This window comes from Amborella trichopoda, chromosome 6 (assembly GCF_054954075.1).
Source record: "Amborella trichopoda isolate Santa Cruz 75 chromosome 6, AtrichopodaSantaCruz75HAP2 v2.0, whole genome shotgun sequence".
Taxonomy (NCBI): Eukaryota; Viridiplantae; Streptophyta; class Magnoliopsida; order Amborellales; family Amborellaceae; genus Amborella; species Amborella trichopoda.
The window spans coordinates 31474725-31494489 of NC_142341.1; the positions used below are offsets into that span (position 1 = coordinate 31474725).

General features: G+C 38.5%; 1 protein-coding gene across 29 annotated transcripts in view; it reads right to left on the reverse strand.

Annotated features, from left to right (window-relative positions):
• Positions 1 to 19765, reverse strand: part of LOC18434961 (uncharacterized) — a 46461-nt gene that overhangs the window by 13966 nt on the left and 12730 nt on the right. For 9 of the 29 annotated variants that reach the window (XR_016058228.1, XR_016058227.1, XR_016058229.1 and 6 more), the window contains 2 exons: positions 11396 to 11619; positions 10709 to 10852 (listed from right to left, as the gene is read on the reverse strand). Coding sequence is in view for 15 of the 29 variants with exons in the window: in XM_011625431.3 (XP_011623733.2) it covers positions 10709 to 10852; positions 11396 to 11619 (368 nt within the window). In the remaining 14 variants the exon portion in view is untranslated. Of the gene's footprint in view, positions 1 to 10708; positions 10863 to 11077; positions 11121 to 11395; positions 11620 to 19765 lie in introns of all 29 variants that reach the window. The other 20 variants (XR_016058234.1, XR_016058236.1, XR_016058237.1 and 17 more) reach the window with 3 other exon arrangements.

The following is a 19765-nucleotide window of genomic DNA, read 5'->3' on the forward strand; positions in this document are numbered from 1 at the left end:
GGGCAAGGCCAACAAACCTCCCTTGACATGCCATTCGACCAGCTAGACACACCACTTGACCCTCTTGCTAGCCTCATGCATCAACCAACAAGCCTCGCTCACCAGCCTGGTGCACCAATGAGCCTCATGTGTGAACAACGTGCATTTATGCTACTTTACTGCACAAAGAGTCAAATCACAGATAGCCAGTTTATTATGTATACACCTCTTATTGAGGGGATAGTGCGAGCCTTGGGTCGACCAGTGGGACGAGGTGAACAACGGAAGTGCGCATCAAGGTGCATGGGCACCCGAGCCTGTGCACGACATTGATGGCACAACTCCACTATGGGCTGAGCAATGGACCAAGGCACTTGCGTTGGGTAGGCACCAAGCCCAAATTCGAATTTGAACTGACCATTAGATGCTTCTACGTGGGTGACCTAGGTTGGGAAAGCGCCAAGCCCAAATTCGAATTTGAACTGACCATGAGATGCTTTGACGTGGTTGCAACAACCATGACGTGGGCCGCTATAATGGGCATGGCTTGAGGGTCACAGCTTACCAAGTGAGGAGTATGCTGAACTTGACCCTTAGTAGCCTGGCTAAGATTCAAGGCCACACAGTGTTAAGTAAAACTATTTATTGGCTAGTATTGACAAGTCAATTATGAGCTCGTGCATGAGATTATGGGTTATGGGTCTCATTGGCTCAGTTTGAGAATATAGTTGAAGAACACGGTTACTGGGTCAGATCGAGTACCCTGACAATCACTTATCTTGATAGTTTTTCTCAGCAATAAATGCGTTTATGAATTTTAGAATTTTTTTAATTTTTAAAATTAATTTCAGCGATAATAACCCTTAAAGGGAATTTCTAAAAGTTTGTAGAGTGGAGGGGCACATGTGGGGCACTTGGATCCAGCCCCACATGTGTGCCACACCACATGGGCGGGGCTTAGAGCCCATGGGGCCCACACCTCACTCATGGGGTGGCACTTCCCCCCCCCCCCCCCTTCCCTTTTCCTTTCTTCTTCTTTAGCTTTGTTTTAATTCTTCAGAAGTGCTCTTTTTTTGGGGGGGAGGAAGGGGTTCGTTGAGGAAAATCTTTATGTCCTTACTTTGTGGGACTTAGTACTTTTTTGAAAGATTTGTTACCATGCCTTTTATCTTTTTGAATTCCTAAAATCTTAAGAGATATGGGAGTTTTAGAAGATCAGGTTCAGATTGGTCTTAATCCTAATTTGACTAAGGTTCCTACAATTCCTCCCTAAATCATGATGGCTGATTCATGAGATAGATGGCCTAGATTTAACCCCCTCTCGCCTCAGATTTCTTAAAATCCTATTGGTCATGATGGCCTATATAAGAAGGGGACCCCCCTCATTTTACAAACATTATTTTCTAGCCTGTCTCCTCCACACTCCTCTCTCTCTCTCTCTCTCTCTCTCTCTCTCTCTAGGTGGCAAACCACCCCCTTAAGGCTCAAGGGGTGAGATGCACCACCTATAAAGTGAGAGATGGGGGGCACGCCCAGCCCTAGGTTCGGATTAGGGTAGGTGTCACATATTGGCATGCCTCAAAGTCCATGAAACCCAATTGTGTAATGCTCTCATTAAAACCCTAGTTTGTTAGGTATTGCAGAAGGAAACTTCCTAGTGTAGGAAATTCAACAATGCCAACCAGATCAGAGTGCACCATCGATCATGAAATTGAGTGTGGAGCCCTATAGGGGTGACCCTAGGAGAAATTGAGTAAAGTCTTCGCAGTTGTTTACTTTTATTTTCAAGTCATCTTCGCATATTTATTTGAACTTCTACTTAGATAGGTAGTGGAAGCTTGTTTTTTCATTCCTAGAATGTGCCTATCCCATTTGGCAGTAAAAGCAAAAATCATAGGCTGTATTTAGCGTTCTACTTCTTATTCACAGCAGTGTATTGTAGCACTTGTAAGTGGAATTCAGATTCATTAATAAAGGAAAGAGAGAAATATTTTTTATTTTATTGCATTGAATTCCACATAGACACTTCTTTCATTAGACACTTCCCTATTATCATGATGGCTTAGTTAGGGAACGGAGGGCTAAGATTAAAAGCCTCTCTTCAGTCTACATATCACCTTCAATCCACAGTCCAGACTGATTTCCAAATAAGATGGCAAACACTAGCCCTGAGAACTACTATAAATTGAGGGTCCTAGCCCCTCTTTACATCACCAAGGTCCAAAGCTCTCTCTCTCTCTCTCTCTCTCTCTCTCTCTCTCTCTCTCTCTCTAAAACCCTAGGGTGGCACCCACCATCTGAATGCCAAAGAGGATGGTAAGCCCCACATAGGGAACCCTATGGTGGGTTGCCTGACACTAAAAGTAAACCACATAGTCTCTTGCATTGGTTATGCTCTGTAGCCCAAAAACTAGATCTAGGTTTGCCATAAGAGTTTACCATTTTAAGAGGATTCAGCAGGGATCGATATGAGTACGCCGTTGAGCTTAGTGATCCGAAGTGAGGTGTATGAAAGTCCTTTGGAGGTGATTCTAAGGCATCTTGTTTCCGGTAATAAGGCTTCCCAAGTTCTTAATTTAAGTTCGTTTTTCGTAATTCATCTTTCTTTTATGAACAGAAGTTTATGTTTATGGCAGCAAGAATGGATTCTTAGGTTATAGCAGGGTTTTATTTTATTATTTTTTAGTTGTAAGTGCCTTATATAAGTACACTTGTCAATATTAATAAAAGAAAATTTTTTAATATACACACCATGCTTGTTCTACATTTCCACCTTTCATTGGTATCAAAGTATGATCTCTTACTGCCATATTTCTTTCTTTTTTTATTGTATTTGTTGGGTTTTGATTGAGGAATATGGGAGCTATAGGTTTCGTTGAATTTGTTGGGTTCAGTCAAGATTGTGGGAGCCATAGGTTTCATGGTTGAGCTACACGTGTCCATAAGGATTGTTAGCTCGGTTCATACACCTAGAAGCACTCCGCAAGTTCACAGTCTTTATTCAGTTTTGCAATACTGTAACAAACATATGAATGAGGTATTTCCTTGGACAAACCATACTTTTCTTCTATGATTTTGACTGTAGTATCACCCAAGAAAATTTTAATGGGAGATCATGTATGAATTGATACTTGAGAGTTAGTGGCTCATCATTGTGACGTGTCAATTCTGATTTCGTAGAATCAAGGAACTGTGCACTTGTTTGCGTGGTATATTTCTACAGCAAATCAATAAGAACTTTTAAGGAAACTTTTCTTTTTCTTCATGCAGTATAAAATTTACCGGCAAATAACACCAGCAAAAATAACCTTGTTTAAGAGAGAAATAAAAATTGTGTAGGAAATTAAAAGAAGAAAGAACAAAATGGACGAATAAAAGTATTTTGACATGGGTCCCTAAGCACAAGAGAAGAAAGAACACCCACAAAGGGGCCTTTCTCTCTCCAAGAAAACACTTTCTTTATTAATCAAAATTCAATCTCCATTACAATATGTGTGCCTCCTTTTATACTTTTGAAGGCTCCCTACAAATAAAATGTCCTTATCCAAAATAAGGAAAGGACTTATCCAAGCATCACAATCTCACATCCCACCTCCTTCTCATTGTAAAAAGATAACTTACTCCTAATAATTCCCTACTAAAAACCATAAGTGATAAATAACTAAACTAAATCTATTTTAGATTCTTTCCAAAATCTTTCTAAAATAAATCTTTATGTTTAAAAAGATTTCTTACTAAAAGGAAACCTCTGTTCCTACCCACGTTAATCTTAGGAAGCAAACTCTATAATGTGATCTAAAGATTTGCTCCAAGATTTACTACAATATACTCTTAAACCTTTTTTTTTTTTTTTTTGAAACGTTAAACCTTGTATTACTGAGCCAGTAATGGTTACAAAAATGGGAAGACCGAGAGCCCCCACAGGGGTAGCTCTTGGTAAAAAACATCAGTGAGCCATATACAAAAAGGGGCTTACAAAAGTCACCCATTTATAATGATTTACAGTGGGTTACTAAAAAATAAAACCAAAAACTAGGGAGGATGCTTTCAAAGCTACTAAGTGTGCATGTGATCCGTGACAAAAAAGGAGTGGGACCTAGCGTTATCTTCCTCTTGGATTCTAGCTCCCTCCTTTGCCATGAGATCTGCGAACTCGTTGGACGTCCTCCAGATATGCCTCCAGGAGACGTCCATATCCCTGCATGTGAAAGATTTCATCAAAAATGGTGGTAAGTTGGGGGGGGGGGGGGGGGGGGGCTCTTTCCACTTGCCCAAGAGATTGTATTTTGGGAGTCTCCTTCCACAATGAGGTGTGGTCCCCAAGAATGGTTGAACTATTTTAGCCCCAGTAACAAAGCCAAAGCCTCTGCGTATTGGGAGTACGCAGAGGTCTTCGGAGTACATTAAGAGGACTTTCTGATGGTAGTATCTAAAAACTCCTCCAGCGCCAGCCGAGCCAAGATTCCCAATTGAACAACCATCAAAGTTTAACTTAATGCAGCCAACAGGTGGGGGCTGCCAGTTGTTATGTCTACTTGCCTTTCTCGGCTGGTGGTAAAGAATATTCTTCCATTGACTATGGAAGAAGTTCTTTGGAAGGCCTGCGAATGTCTGGTGATTGGAAGCCCAAAAGGAGACCAAGGTAGTGATCCTATGAAAGAGATCTAGGATTGGTAGTTTGATACCTTGAAAGACTCTATTATTCCTTTGAACCCATATGATCCATATGGTAGCCGCCACAGTAGCTTTCCACAGAGTTTTCCCAACTTTCGGCCATTGAGAGTCCAGGTCATAAGAGATAAGGGCTCTAACCGAGGATGGCGTAACCCATTGGATACCAAATAGTTGGTATTACCATACCTTGAAAGACTATTATTCATGTGCGACATTCCAAAGAAGGAAAAGGTGAGGATTAGAATCCTCCTCAGAAAGACATAAAGCACCTAAAACCTTAACCACCTATTAAAATATATATTGACTTTATCAAACTAAAGATTGTCTTGCCCAAAAATAAAATACAGATACCTCTTTAAAATATATAACTTTTCTCAAAAAAACCCCTACTAATCCTATTTCTAAAAATTGATCCTTATAAATAAAAATAAAAAGTCTACCTAATCTTAAAAAATAAAATTAAAAGTTGTAGCCACTAGATTTTCATTTGCGTCACTGCGTCATTCTCCCCTAGTTGGAGAAAACTCGTCCTCAAGTTTTAACATGCACTAAGATAAGATTTGTAGTAGGTCATGCCACCTTCTTCAACTTGAATATTGAAAAAACGATCCTGCAACCAGTGGGTTACTGCATTGATCAAGACACAACAATGGTGCACCGAAATTGTGAAACCCTTGAGGAAAGGGTCGTTGTATGATGATCATCGACTTGCTGAAATTGCTCAAACATCAAGTTAGGACACATCACGTATGCTTTTGTTTCTTTGTTATGCATCTCCAAAGGCTTGATCTCCCCTGGGTTCAAGTCAATATCTTGATTCTCCACCTCTCCAATGATAAGAAAATTAGATATCCTTGCTGTCTCATGGATTGCTTCTTTCCTTCATCTTGTTCTTCATCAAAAATAAGAAATTCATCAAAGATGTGCTAACTTGTGACATCCAAGAGTGATGATTGCAATTGAAGATCAAAAACTACACCTTCTTCATCTTCAACTAGTTCTTCATCAAAATTAGGTAGATCAATCTCCCGACCTAAAGGAAATAGATTATTCTCCTAACCATGAGGCTCCCAACATAGAACGTTGCCATGGAACCGGTTGTCGAAAGTAGCATCCGACTCACTACCGTTATCTTAATGTGTCCAAGTTATTTTTGCGTCAAGCACAAGGTCAGCTCTTCTACTTGCCTTCTCAAAATTTTGATCTCAAGCTCTTGGAGATCTCGAAGGTCTCGCTCTCACTAGATGTGTTAAGTCTCGATGCCCGGCCATAAACCATGCCCACGAACCATGATGCCAATCGACAAATACTATGATCCACAAGAATCGACTACGCTCTGATACCACCTAACGCAATATAAAATTTACTGATAAACAACACCAGCAAATATAACTGCGTTTAAGAGAAATAAAAAATCGTAAACGAAATCATAAGAAAAAGAACAAAATGTGCGGATACGAGTATTTTGACACTGGACCATAAACAGAAGAGAAGAAAACACACCTACAAAAGTGCCTCTGTCTTTCCAAAAAAACACTTTCCTTATTAATCAAACTTCAATCTCCATTACAATATGTGTGCCTCCTCCTTTTATACATTTAAACTTTCCTTTTGAAAGCTTCCTACAATATCCAATATAAGGAAAGGAATTATCCAAGCATCACAATCTCACATCCCACCTCCTCCTCAGAGTAAAAAGATAACTTCCTCTTAATAATTCCCCACTAAAAACCAAAAGTGATAACTAACTAAACTAAATCTATTTTAAATTCATTCCAAAATCTTTATAAAATAAATCTTTATATTCATAAAGATTTGCTTATTAAAAGGAAACCTCTTTTCATACCCACGTTAATCTTAAGAAGCAAACTCCAGAATGTGATCTAAACCGAACCACCTATTAAAATATAGATTCACTTTATCAAACTAAAGATTGTCTTGCCCAAAAATAAAATGCGGACACCTCCTTAAAATATATAACTTTTATTAAAAAAATCCCTACTAATCCTATTTCTAAAAATTTATCCTAATATATAAAAATAAAAAGTCTATCCAATCTTAAAAGCAAAAATAAAATTGAAATTTGTAGCCACCAGATTTTCATCTGCGTTAGTTCTTTAGTTCCTAAATTGTTTGAGACTTAAAACCCTATTTGAATCTCTCTAACATGATAACAAGATCTCTCACTCGAACACGCCCTAAGATCTCTCTTACGCTCACCCCATATTTTTTCTCTCACGCTAAAAATAAAAAAGGGGCCTCTCTCTCCCTCACGCCAACATCTCTCTCTCCCATTTTTCTCTCACACTATCCTCTCTCCTTTTATTATGTGTGTGTTGTCAGTCAAAGAAAATAAGAGAAGAAAGATGGGATATGAAACCCTAAGTGGGACGTATGAAGACCTGTGAGTGTAACTCCATGCATCTTCTAGTAAGTCTTCCTAGCTGATTTAATGAATTTTCAGTCATTTTATATTTCTCTGTAAATTTTCAGGAATATATTTTGTACTTAAAATCATAGTGGAAGATTGTTTATTACTCCTAGATGGTTTTTATTTGCTTTGGCAGTAAAATTAAATAATATAGGCTGTGTCTAGGATATTAAATTGGATTTGCAGCAGCATAGAGTAGCTCATCTAAGTGGAATTCAATTATATTTGAAAAAACAAAAAAAAAATTTTAATTTAATACCTTGAGTTCTATATAGACGCTCTTATCAAATTTAAAAATCAGTTTTGGGTGTATAACTTAACAATGAAACCTATGATCCCAAATGATTCTTAAATAAATTGCAGATGGGCTTAATGACATGTAGTTAATGGGTGGGACATGATGACTTGGAAAGAAAATTAAAAAGAAAAAACTAAAATAAAATGAATAAGATAGTGATTTTTGAAAATTGAATTCTTGTTTCTTAAATCGAATTAGAACTGTAAGTGTTGGACAGACATATAAAGATGTCAATTTTATAAAATCCAATAATCTTGCAAGCTCCACTAATTTTATGCAATCATGTCAACCTATGAGTTTTTCTTCCAATTAGTTTATGAAATTATACCAGGTGAGAAGCATTCACTAGAAAGGAAAACCATTGTCGTGATTTTTGTTTTTGAAGGTTTTTTCTTTTTCTTTTCTTTTTTTTTTTAGAGGGGGGGGGGAGCCATTTTTTGTTTTTTGGAGGGGAGAGGATGAGCCTTTCGAAAGCACATCAAGGTTGCTAATGAAAGGAGAATGGCTCAAGGTATTCAATTTTTTTAAAAAGAAAAAACTTTTATTCAATATACCTAAATCTGAATTCCAATTCTATGGGCCACTATATACTTTTGTAAATCAAGATTAATACCCTAGACACAACTTAAGATCTGCCAAAGCAAATGAAAACCATCCAAGAACACTAATCAATCTTCTATTATGATTTTAAGTACAAGTTCATGAAAATTCACAAAAGAGAATGAAATATAACTGAAAATTAATAAAATCAGTTGGGAGGACTTAATAGAAGATGCCGGAAGTTACCCTCACAGGTCTTGATACACCCCACACCCGATTCCCTGATTGATGACGAACTTTTGGTCCTTTAGGGTGTTGCTGGAATTTCTGAGATAGGGAACGCTTTACAGGCAATACCTTTCATTCTAGGGTTTTGGAGAGCTCAAAAACTCAATTAGGACTTGTAGAAACCCTATAGGGACAGATTACGGCTGATTTTGAATGTTGGTGCCTCTCTAGGCCGCGTGTATGTCTCTTTCCTTCAAAAATCAGGAAACCCTAGTCTTAGGGTTTCATGTGCCACCACCTACTTTCTCTTCTTTTTATTTTGGATGTCTTCACAAACAAGAGGAGAGAGGGTGGCATCACAAGCAAGAAGAGAGATAGGGTGGCGTCACACCAAGAGGAGAGAGAGACGTTGGCATAAGAGGAAGAGAAAATATGGCATAAGAGAGAGATTTTTGGCATGTGAGAGAAAGAGATCTTGGCATGAAAGAGAAAGATCTTGTCATAACTACTAAGATCAGTTTAAATAGAAACAAATATATGACCCACTTTGAATAGGATTTCTACTAGGTATGTCTTATCCTTATTTGCAAGCTAGACCATTAGGATATTTAGGAAATCTGTGGGATGAGAGAGATTCAATCTGACTCATCCATCCCACAAAGTAACCATTATGATTTTTAGGCGGAAAATAAGAACCTTATCCCCTTGTCATTTGACCTATGTCCAACATCCTCTTATATTGCTAAGCGACTCAACTCCCAAAAATCCTTACAATGGCCTAGAAAATCTATTTTCATGCGTAATTATGAAAAGCCCTAGAAGTAGTGAAGAACAAGATCAACTAACACTTAAAAATTTTTGAAAATGGACGGTCTAGATGATTTGTTACAAGATGCACTATTTATTAGGACTACAATCCTCATTTTTTTTTTAATCCGTACATCATGAGGTCAAGGTGATCAATTGTAGGGCTTTCAACCTCAGAACAGCCTTCTCCAGTGGATTTTTGAGGTGCAACTTACTTCTATAGTATAACATTGCACATTACATGAACTTTTTCATTTTGCAAAACATCTTCAATTCACAGACAAACAAATCCAAGAAAAAAAAAAGGTGATTTAAGGTTCTTAAAACCTTGGAGATGATTGTCCATCCAATGGATGGTCTATCGCACAATTGAAAGGAAAACTCCAACACTCAGCACCTATGCTGAACTCACCCACCTTTTTGTTTTAATCAACCTTTGCTAAACTCACCCACTTGAGAGAGAACCTATCACCGACCACATATCCACATGCATGTTTAACCTTCAAATGACCTTCTCTTTGGAACCAACTCTAATGAAAACAACTTGAGTTATATTCCTTCTGAAACCCCTGTAAACAAGGAATGTGGTACGAAGCTTCCCTCTAGTTCATCACTTGTTTTTCTTTCTTTGTTGCTAAGTTCATATTTTCAGGTTATACCTATACACACTCCAACCCCTCTTGAACTGGGTCCTGAATCCTCAAATGGTTCCATTTTCTTTTTTTGAGAAGTCAAATGGTCCCATATATTGTTCGCAACAGGCTATTATTGTACACATGGGAAACCAGCAAAAAGACATCCCAGTTCAATCCACTCCCACGCACAGCCCAACCACCCTATGTGACATACACGCACACACATTCCCACCGATACTGCTGATTAGATCACCTTTCTAGTAGCATTTCCATGAATTAGAGAAGACAGGGAGCGGTTCAACATTTTTAAAATTATCATGTTCATAGCCATCATTGAGCTAGTTCAACTTTTCAAGAGATATGACAGAGTACATAATTTTGTCATTGACAAGTTAAAAGATAAGTCTACAGCCATAAGCAGTCATTATAATACCATTTATAAGAAATTCTCAAAAGGTCAAACAAACAGACTACTATAGTGGTCGGCCCTCTCCCATTCTGAAGGCCTTGGGACATTTGTTTCACCCAGAATTCGGCACACATTCCCTTGGACTTGGCAAAGAAGCCCACCTAAAATTTCACTAAAACACAACAATTAGCTTTTATGAACTCAGTAAGCTCAATCCATCCATTTCATTGGTGGTTAGATCTAGCCCTTTAAGAATTGAAAATCAATTTTTCTTTGTTTTAAATGGTTCATCTAGTGATGATGAGGCAATCTACAAAAGTTTGGGTCAAACAAACCTCATAAGGGCCTCAATCTAAAACCATTTTCTCCTCTCCTAAAATGGTTGGCCCATATTCACCACATTTTCTCTCTCAAAAAAAATTTCAGTGTTACTGTCGTTTCTTTCATTTTTTCAGAAACTTTTACACCAGGTCCAAGTGAATATGTGCCATAATTGGGGTGAAACAAATGCCCCTAAAGCCTTCAAAATGGGAGAGGCAGACGCTATACCAGTCTTCCCTTGGGCAAACCCAATGGTCCCCCATCCTCAAATAGATTAACTAAATTATTGTGTTGCTTGTATAGGAATGTCCAAAGCCATTCCAGTCACAAATAAAGAAGACAATATTTCAAACAATTATACTATCAGGAAGGAAGAGTGTGCTTACAATGTAAGACCGCATTCTTTGAAGCATCAAATTCCCTCGTGAGAAGTCTCCTTCAACAGGCACTACCTCAACATTCTTTTGATGAACATGAAGCTCAGAATCGGGAGCAGTCAAAATAATGACATTGCTTCTGGGCATTGACACCTACAAAATTCTACATATGAGAAGGTAAAGTCAAACAATGTCACAATACAAATTCAGAAATAATCACATGAAAAATATTTTACAGCTTTATGAATTGAAAACAGTATCCTATGAAACAAAAGTTTTCAACAAGCATATTTTAAAAGTAACATCTTAAAAACAATATTAATCGCAGGCATGCCTATAATTTTGTCTGGAAACAAGTAAATATCAAAAAACACTTACAACGGATATGGACAATGAATTGATCAATGTGACTGCAAATAGCCTAAGAAAAATCACACGACGACAAGTGGATTATGAACATTCACATGAGAAATTTGGGTGGAAAAGGTGCTACCACAAGTGAAGTTACAAAAATTAAGAGAAAAATGTTGTTAATTAGGCTTCATCAGGTAAAATTGACATAACCAACAGAACAAGCATTTGCCACATCTATAGACATGATTAGGGTCCAAGACATCCTTATGATCAAAATTCATTTTAATTCATCCCAATGGAAGTAAATACATTTCCTTAGGCACTAGTCAAGGCTATTTATACCTCGATAAACTTGATAAAGGCATTCAAAAGAGCCAAAGAACGTCCTGGCTTATCATAGGCAGCATTGCCTACAATCACAATATCTGAACTCTTGCGATAATCAGGTGATCCGAACCCAGGGGAATTATTGTACAATGTCAACACAGTAACAAAAGAGGTACTTTCATGGATAGCATGCATTGAAGAAAATGTTGAAAACGGTGTCCAATTTATTGCTTTGTGACCTGCATATTCACAAACAATTCCTTAGAAATGGGAAAAGTAAACGACAACATGCTCAATAATAAACTCCAAGAAATATTAATGAGGAATTGAAGAAAGGAAATACCGTCTAGCTATGGAATATATGCAAGAACTAATTCAAAGTATTGAGCAAAATTAGATAAGTAGCAAGGAACAGTTGTATTGAAATTCAAATGGTTGAGAAAGTAGTGCAAGTTACAACTTATAATGTTGAATAATCAAAAGAAATGTCCACAAAAAATATGCAGGCAAATTTCATCTTCTGAACAATAATTTTAATCAAATATTGCAAGAAACCCAACTCCACCACCCTTCATGCACAGCAAGCTTGCACCCTCACACGCCCTTTATAGTCCTTATCTCCTTCACAAAAACAAGATGTAATCATCAAGAATCTATTTTCACTTCTCTAAATACCACTAACATATTTTGGTCCTCTGGTCCCCAATCTATTCCCTCACATGAAATGCTAGGAAATTGGACCACCATTTGGGAGTAGGTTGGTTTCCTTAAGTTTGAATACTAACAGTAGATAAGCAATATTCAGCAGTCACGAGCAAAGAAATCAGACATTTCCATGAGTGAACATCATTTTGTGATTCTATCAAAATGAATAAGTTACGAGCCAAAATGCCACTCTTACCTATGTGTCTAAATTTATAGGATGCCCATCAAGCGCAACATTAGTAAACTGATAAAAAGAAACAACCAGAAACTGCGAAGACATTTTTGTTAACAACACAACCAAAATGCATCTAAGCAATGAATTTAAATATTCACCTCCCTAACATAGGGCATTATAATGAGAGTATTTTTTTATGAAAAAAGGCAATATCATGAGTACAAGTATACAATTAAAAAAACAGAGATAAGCAGAATAGGTTGTCATAAGATATATTAGAAGTAAAGGAAACCCAACGAAATGCTCCTCAGATTTCCCCAAACTGATGAAATAACAGAAAACATTACCATATGTAGATTTCTATTCTAAAGAAGCATTAACATAACTGGTAAGTTACAGATGTTTAGGTACATGTTGGCTTTTAAGGGATCGTCTACAAAGAGAACATTTACCTTTTGTACAAGATGGTCACAACCACTCTTATTCCTTAAATTTCAAAGCGGGGTGATTGCAAAAGTGTCATTGAATAGACGCGAAGTTCCATAAAAACATTCTTGGACTTTGTAACTCACCCAAAGCCATCCAATTTGACATCTAATGAGTGAGAATAGTTGTCACCTCCTTGTAATAAAGATAAATGGTATCATTGTGGACAATCACTTCTTTTAAATGTGATTTACAAGCAAATCATACATGTCATTTAATTATCAGTAAGCTTCCCTTGAGTACGGAAGACTCAAGCTAACCAACAGGAGAAAAGATAAATAATGAGAAAAAGAGCACTATTGTCGACAAACATCAAACTCAGAAAATAACTGGACAGTTAGTTAACTAACCAAAAAATAATGACTTGCTTCTATATGTTATAATGCAATGAATCAGCAAATAAATGCTAATAGACAATTACATTTGGCCAGCATAAACATGAGGTACAGTTCTTTAATTATTACATCTATGCCACACATATCCATTCATCAAACACTAAACAACGATATCCATTGGTCAAACACCAAAAGCACTGTGCAAGATCCTAGTGCCCATGACATAATCAACATAATAATCAGGATGAAAAAGTCTCAGAACTGACTACAAAAATTGTGAGGTAAAATGTCCCATAAGATATAGAAACAACACAACTTCGCATATGTCACCATCATCGATTCAATGTCTCCATAGTCCAAATATGTGTTGCTCAGACTTTAGTCCAATGGTAGTCGTTCAGTTTACATGGTGGGCGTCACTTGTTCAAACATTGAGTTTAACCCAAAAAAACAAAGGCAGACCTAGGCTTCTATTTTAATAGCGTCCAATATGAGTCACAATCAAAGCTAAAACCATTTCAAGTCGGCAAAAATGAAAAAGTGATTTTTTTCATTTCCATCTTAAATGAGATCCAATGTCCACAATCAGTGTTTTAAAACCCAAAACTGGGTCTAGACTTAAGGAGGGTTTGGCTGAGTCAGCTCAAAAAGTCTTGAGTCCGTGCAGTGATTCTACCATCCCTAAAAGAGATGGAAAAAATCAGAAAAAATTCCTAAAAATGAAAAATACAAAACATTAGGAAAACAAAACAAGTCAAAATAGATGTATATGGAGAAAAAAAAAGAAAGCATATTGACCATAGTTGTTCGGTATGGGAATGGGAACGGTTCCTGGATCGGGGGCGGGAACAGCATATCGAAGATATACTGAAGATCCACGTGTTTGGGATGGATACCTGTACAGCCTCAAAGGTCTGAATCGAGGTCCATGTGTGTTGGGGATCGAGCTCCTTTATTACATAGGATCGAGAATTATTATATAAAGGTGCAAGATCCTATACGTAAGAAGCGAAGTTCCCAATGACATTTTTTTTAGTTTCTTAACTCGAGCGCATTACTAAAAGTGATCCAAATATTATGAAGCGAGGAATAACTTTTATAGGAGTAAGCTCCATTTTCTTAGAACACAAGTTCCTCATGTAAGTAATGAGGATCCATGGTCTGTGGCTTTAAAATGTAGCTCCCGGTATTGTTAACCAATAACGTGTAGGATTAAAACACTAAATTGAGTTTCGGACAAGATCCGCTCCGGAATCGAGAGAATCAAGGTTCCACAAGGGATCTCCAAGCAAGAGAGGAGATCCTAGTAACTATGGTATTGACACTATTTAAACAATATTTAGCATGACTCAAAATTTGACATACATTCAAATGTTTAAATCATAGTTATTGGAATCGGAAGCAAATCAAGAGCAGGACAAGGATCATGAAAGGCTAGAAGATCCATATGGTTGGAAGCATTGTCCATATAATGCATATAAAGAAATCAAGATCCCTAAATGTTAAGGATCTCAATCCCAAACTTTTGGGGATCTTGCTCCTAAACATAACAAGAATATATAGTCTAAGACTATACATACTCTTTACAGTAGGGATCCCTTTGTTTATGGCCAACAAGAAATGCAACTATATTATAAGTGTAGCTGCACTGCTATCTGGCTTAAAAATTATGATTTTGGTCTTTATCTTGGTCTTTCAGGTGGGGATCAAGATCTTGAACAGTAGGGATCAAGATCCTCAATAGCGAGGATCGAGATGCCAAAATTTAGAAGTCCAGATCCTTCAAAGACCTCTTTTTTGAAATGTGGGAGCGAGATAACCACCTAGATTGGGTGAACCCAGAGTAGAAGGAAACACTCACATTCATAGGAGCGTAAAAATTATAAATATACATTCAAAGAGAGTTAAACTTCAGCCAATGAATAACTCAACTACACCCAATATGATGATAAGAAGTATCATAGTCGCCCAGATTATGGTCTCCTACTCTCTCTGTAACGATTCAAGAATAACTCTTATGGTTATGCAACTTTGGTAGCATCTTCGAACCCAATATTCTCAAAAAGATAGTCAAATCCTCATGCTTGCTCCCACTGCACTGCAAATACTTGCTCCCATGGCCCTTCTATCATCAGTGTCTACTTTAGTGGCCTCATCATTATCATCTTCTCCTTCATTTTCCCTAGCTCCTCAATTTGTACACTCCAACTTGTGCATTTTCCATCCCACTTTCCTCTCCTTTCTTGTAGGTGCGCCAACTCTTATTGAGAACTAGCTACTCCACTACCACCAAAGATATGATCCCAATTGTAAGGTCATGGTCCTCAACGTCCCTCCTCAACTGATGCTTTCATAGATTTAAATTGTAATTGATCTAGACTAGCTTGGTTACAAATAACATGTTTCTCCTTGGCATGTGAATCCATTGGTATGTACCTACGTTCAAAAAGTCGGGCACCCCAGCCTGGGAGGCCTCACCGCCCGACCCAGGGGCTATACGGCCTAGTGCATGGCAGCCTAGTCACCCGCCCAGCTGCCTAGGCACCCGCCCTGAGCCGTTTTGGCAAGGGCAGAAAGTGCCCTTGCCAAAAGGGCATTTAACGCACTCTCACCCATTAGTAGGGGGAAACTAAGCTATCGGGGGTATTTTGGACCATCAAAACCCTAGAACATGACACTTCCATACCAAAAACCTTTTTTTTTGGGGCTCAAACCAAACTTTTTTAAAAACAATCTCAAATCAAGTTTTTTACTTCTTGTGAAATCGGAAGACATTTGACTTAAGTCTTTTTGGAGATGAAAAAGGTTGCAAAAGAGAGGGCTTGGCATCTAATAGAGTGTTAGTGGGAGAGACGAGATGACATTGTTCAAAGTGATGATGAAAACAAATTGAGCCTTTTTTGAGTTCGTGGTCATTTAATTCTTTGTCACGTCATGTTTGTATGTTGGAACTTTGGATTTTGGAAATTTGGAATGTGTTGTTTTTTGGGGTAATGGAATGTATTGAAGTTGAACTACTAAATTTTAAATTTTAAGTAATGTTTGAAATGCTTATGGATTTACATTTATGTCATGTGATATTGTATTTTAGCTTAAATGGCTAATGGATTTCAAATTTTGGGCAATTTTAAAGTTTTATATTTCTAAACATATAAATTATAATTTATAACTGTTTAGATTTCAAAATTGAAAATCCCACACCCTCACTTTTCTCTTCACCTCCCTCCCCCCCCCAAGTGGCCACCCAAGCGATTGGACCACACAACTACCTGAGCAGCCACCATCGGTTTGTTGAACATTGGCATGTACTCGAATTTTGCTCACACACTATTTCAAAATGGGAGCACCTTGATCACAAATCTTCATAGGTGGGGAGATCCAATGTCGTGAGTTCCCAACACCTTACTCAAAAAAGGAGAAGGAACTCATTTAGGAGTCAAACAACAATAAAAGAATGTGTAACACGATAGCATAGGTCTTAGGACCTTGAACGCTATCATAGACGGTGGATCTAGCTAAGCACAAGATGTTCTAGTGAGTTTAGAGAATGTTGAAGAAAAAGTCAAGGTTGTGGTTTATTAATGTGACTTGCATAACTCATAAATGCTCTAAGTTGGGGAAACTTATTCACAATATGGTCTTTCCTACCTCCTCCAGAGCTCCAAGCCATGCCCTTCATCTTTGCTCGAACCTCTCGATACAAAATTTCATCCTCTCCATGATCTCAGGGTAACATGTTTGTCCCAAGGCATATATGCCCTAATTGAAAAAGAAACCTAGATAGCACTCAGGTTTTTTGAGAGACTAGATAGCACACACGCTCAAGGCAAGAATCCATAATTAATTACATGAACCCTCATCAATCATGAACCATAAATATATCATCCAAATACCAAAATCCAAATGGTAAAACTACAAAATGTTTAAATATTAAACCCTTTATATGCCGCAGGTCTTGTGGTGCAACAACTTACACCTTCAGTATCATTTATTTCCTGGACTTTTTGATGGAATATGCATTTCAATTCAGTGGACAATACAATCAATTGCTTCATACAAGAACCCCATAACTATTAGAGTTATCCATCTTCAAAACTATCACAAGAGGAGCTCTAGTAGCTACAATCTGCTCATACCTATCACAGAATCTCCTGCCATTCATTACGCTAGAATCCCTTCAACTTCCCTTACAGCCTAAGTCCTTAAGAAAGGGGCATTGATCCATTCTTTTGAGGAGGCCATCTTTTCAAGCCCAGCATGCTTCCTCAATATCGAATTAATAGACAAGAACAAAGCAGCGAATCTAGTGATAGCAAAGCCCAGTCAGCTCCTTTGCCTTCGTATATCGCTTCATCACAGAATTTGGGAATGAACTTCACGTCTCAACAGGCTACTACCTACAATTGTGCAATATCTTTGGGTATCACATCAATGCACTGAGCTGAATAAGGACTTCGAACCAAATGCTTCCACCTTGCCTTCATCATCAGCATCTTTCATGCGTCGACATAGTTCTTCCAATTGTTAGCATTTAGTAGTCCGTCAAGCGCCTGGGGGGGGCCCGCACATTGCTTGGGATCTAGGCTCGGCTGTCCTTGGGCTCCCACACAAGGACTTTAGGCACCCACCTAGTACTCTGCCTAGGCAGGCGCCCAGGGGATTGTGCCCTCATAGGTGCAAAAATACCCATCGTGTGGGGTGTTTTTGGGTTTTTCTGTTTGGATTATAAAAATGTATGAATATGCATATCTAATACAAAATCTAGACCTAAAACAAGATTACTGGACACCCCTTGCCCCCTTTTGAACCTGGGGGACCGCCTAAGTGCCGAGCAGCCTAGAACCTCCGGCTGCCTAGCCGTTGCCCGATGTTTTTTGGAACACTGATTGTTAGTTTGGACTTTGACAGCAATCAGCATACTCCTCAGTCCTCACCAACAGCCTTCACCACATATTCAATAGCCTGAACAATACTTTCCGGCTCATGACCTTATTGGAGGCATCCACAATGCTGTGGAACACTGTCCCTTGCGAAAATATACCATGAAATTAACAGTGGTTTTCTCATGTTGGTCCATCCCATAGTTGCTGGAACTTTGTAGGCAAGGTCACAGACCCGGTCCAGAACCTCGGTCCCAGAACTCCAATCAGGGATCTTAAATGGAACGCAGATCCATATATTGTGATCCTCGTTTCTAGCGGGTTTGAACCATGGTCCTCAAGTGTAAGATGCAGTGCAGATTACGTTTTCTCTACTCGACACTAATTCATATGCACTAAATCAAGTTTATGCCCAAGGGTAATGTGAACCAAAACATAATTTGTGATCACTTGTAACTCATTATTGCGATTCCTACATCATAGAATCGAGATTCCCCATGACAAGGATTGAGCACCAACAGAAGCCGTCCTCCATTCCCTTAGCGATGGCTACCCTCTCACCCAAAAACAACCTCACGTCTGTGAAAAAGGCACCCAAGACAATATTATCAAGTCCTACTTCTTGATCAATGAGGAGGAGATAGAGTAGATTGACCACAGCAAGCCCATATAGGTCCCAGCAAATCACACATAGATAAGCTCCTCCACTCCATGGGCTTCCCATAAGACAGTCCTATAGCAGACCTTAGCAATATTTTTTGAGAGGTCAACAGAGACATAACCTAGGTACCAGCAAATCACACATAAGATCATTGGTTGGAATATTCAAGGTATCAGAGACCCATGATAGATAAAATGGGTCCCATCTTATGCCTTAAAATATGCCCCGTAGGTCCTAGCTATTATAGAGACCCAAACCCAGTCACCGCCTGCCCTAGTTTGCTAGGTTAGGGCAGATAGCCTTGCAAATGGGCAATAGTAAAGAATAGGGGCATTTGGGGTTATGTGGGTCATGTTTTTTGGGTAAGTCAGTGGGGGAGAAGGCCCCTACCCGTTTTTCATTAATAAAAAAGCAAAGAAAAACAATTAAGATACAACCCTATGGTAGGGCAATTGCGCCAGATCATGTAATAAAAGAGAGGCAAGAAAATCTGGTGGTCTATGGCACCACACAGTAGCACCGGGGCCAGCAGCTGCCCTCTTAGCTAGGGCAGCAGCAACCATGTTAGCCTCACAAAAAACATGTGTGATGGACCATCGATGAGAAGACAGTCTGGTGCAACAATTGTCAACAATCGTCTTAAGTCTCCATGGAGCATTGCATCGATTCTAAATGACATTCACAAGCAAGGCCAAGTCACTTTCGATCTGGATTGGAAAGCAATTACTTTGAATAACCAATTGAACTCCTTCCTCAAATGTCAAGAATTTTGCATGGTTATTAGAAGCAAAACCAAAATGCTTTGGGAGCCCTCTATGCATAACCTCCTACATGCTTCCAATGGGCCATATTCGATGACTATACCCTCTCCAAAGTCTCTTCAACGAAAATTCTCAAAGATTTATGGCCCAAATAGAACCCCAACTAAGAGAGACCTCCTGGAAGGAGCTTGAAATGGTCGTCGTCTTGGCACCCAACCCTTAAAAGGTGGATGGCCATTTCAACACCAGTGCATAGTCCCATGAAAAGAATCAAAATGGTCGTATTGCCATCAACATGGCTAAGTCCCCATACTCCGTTTTCAAAAATTGTCTCGTAGACATTATCTATTCGAAGGTGGACTTCACAACCAATTGGCATGCC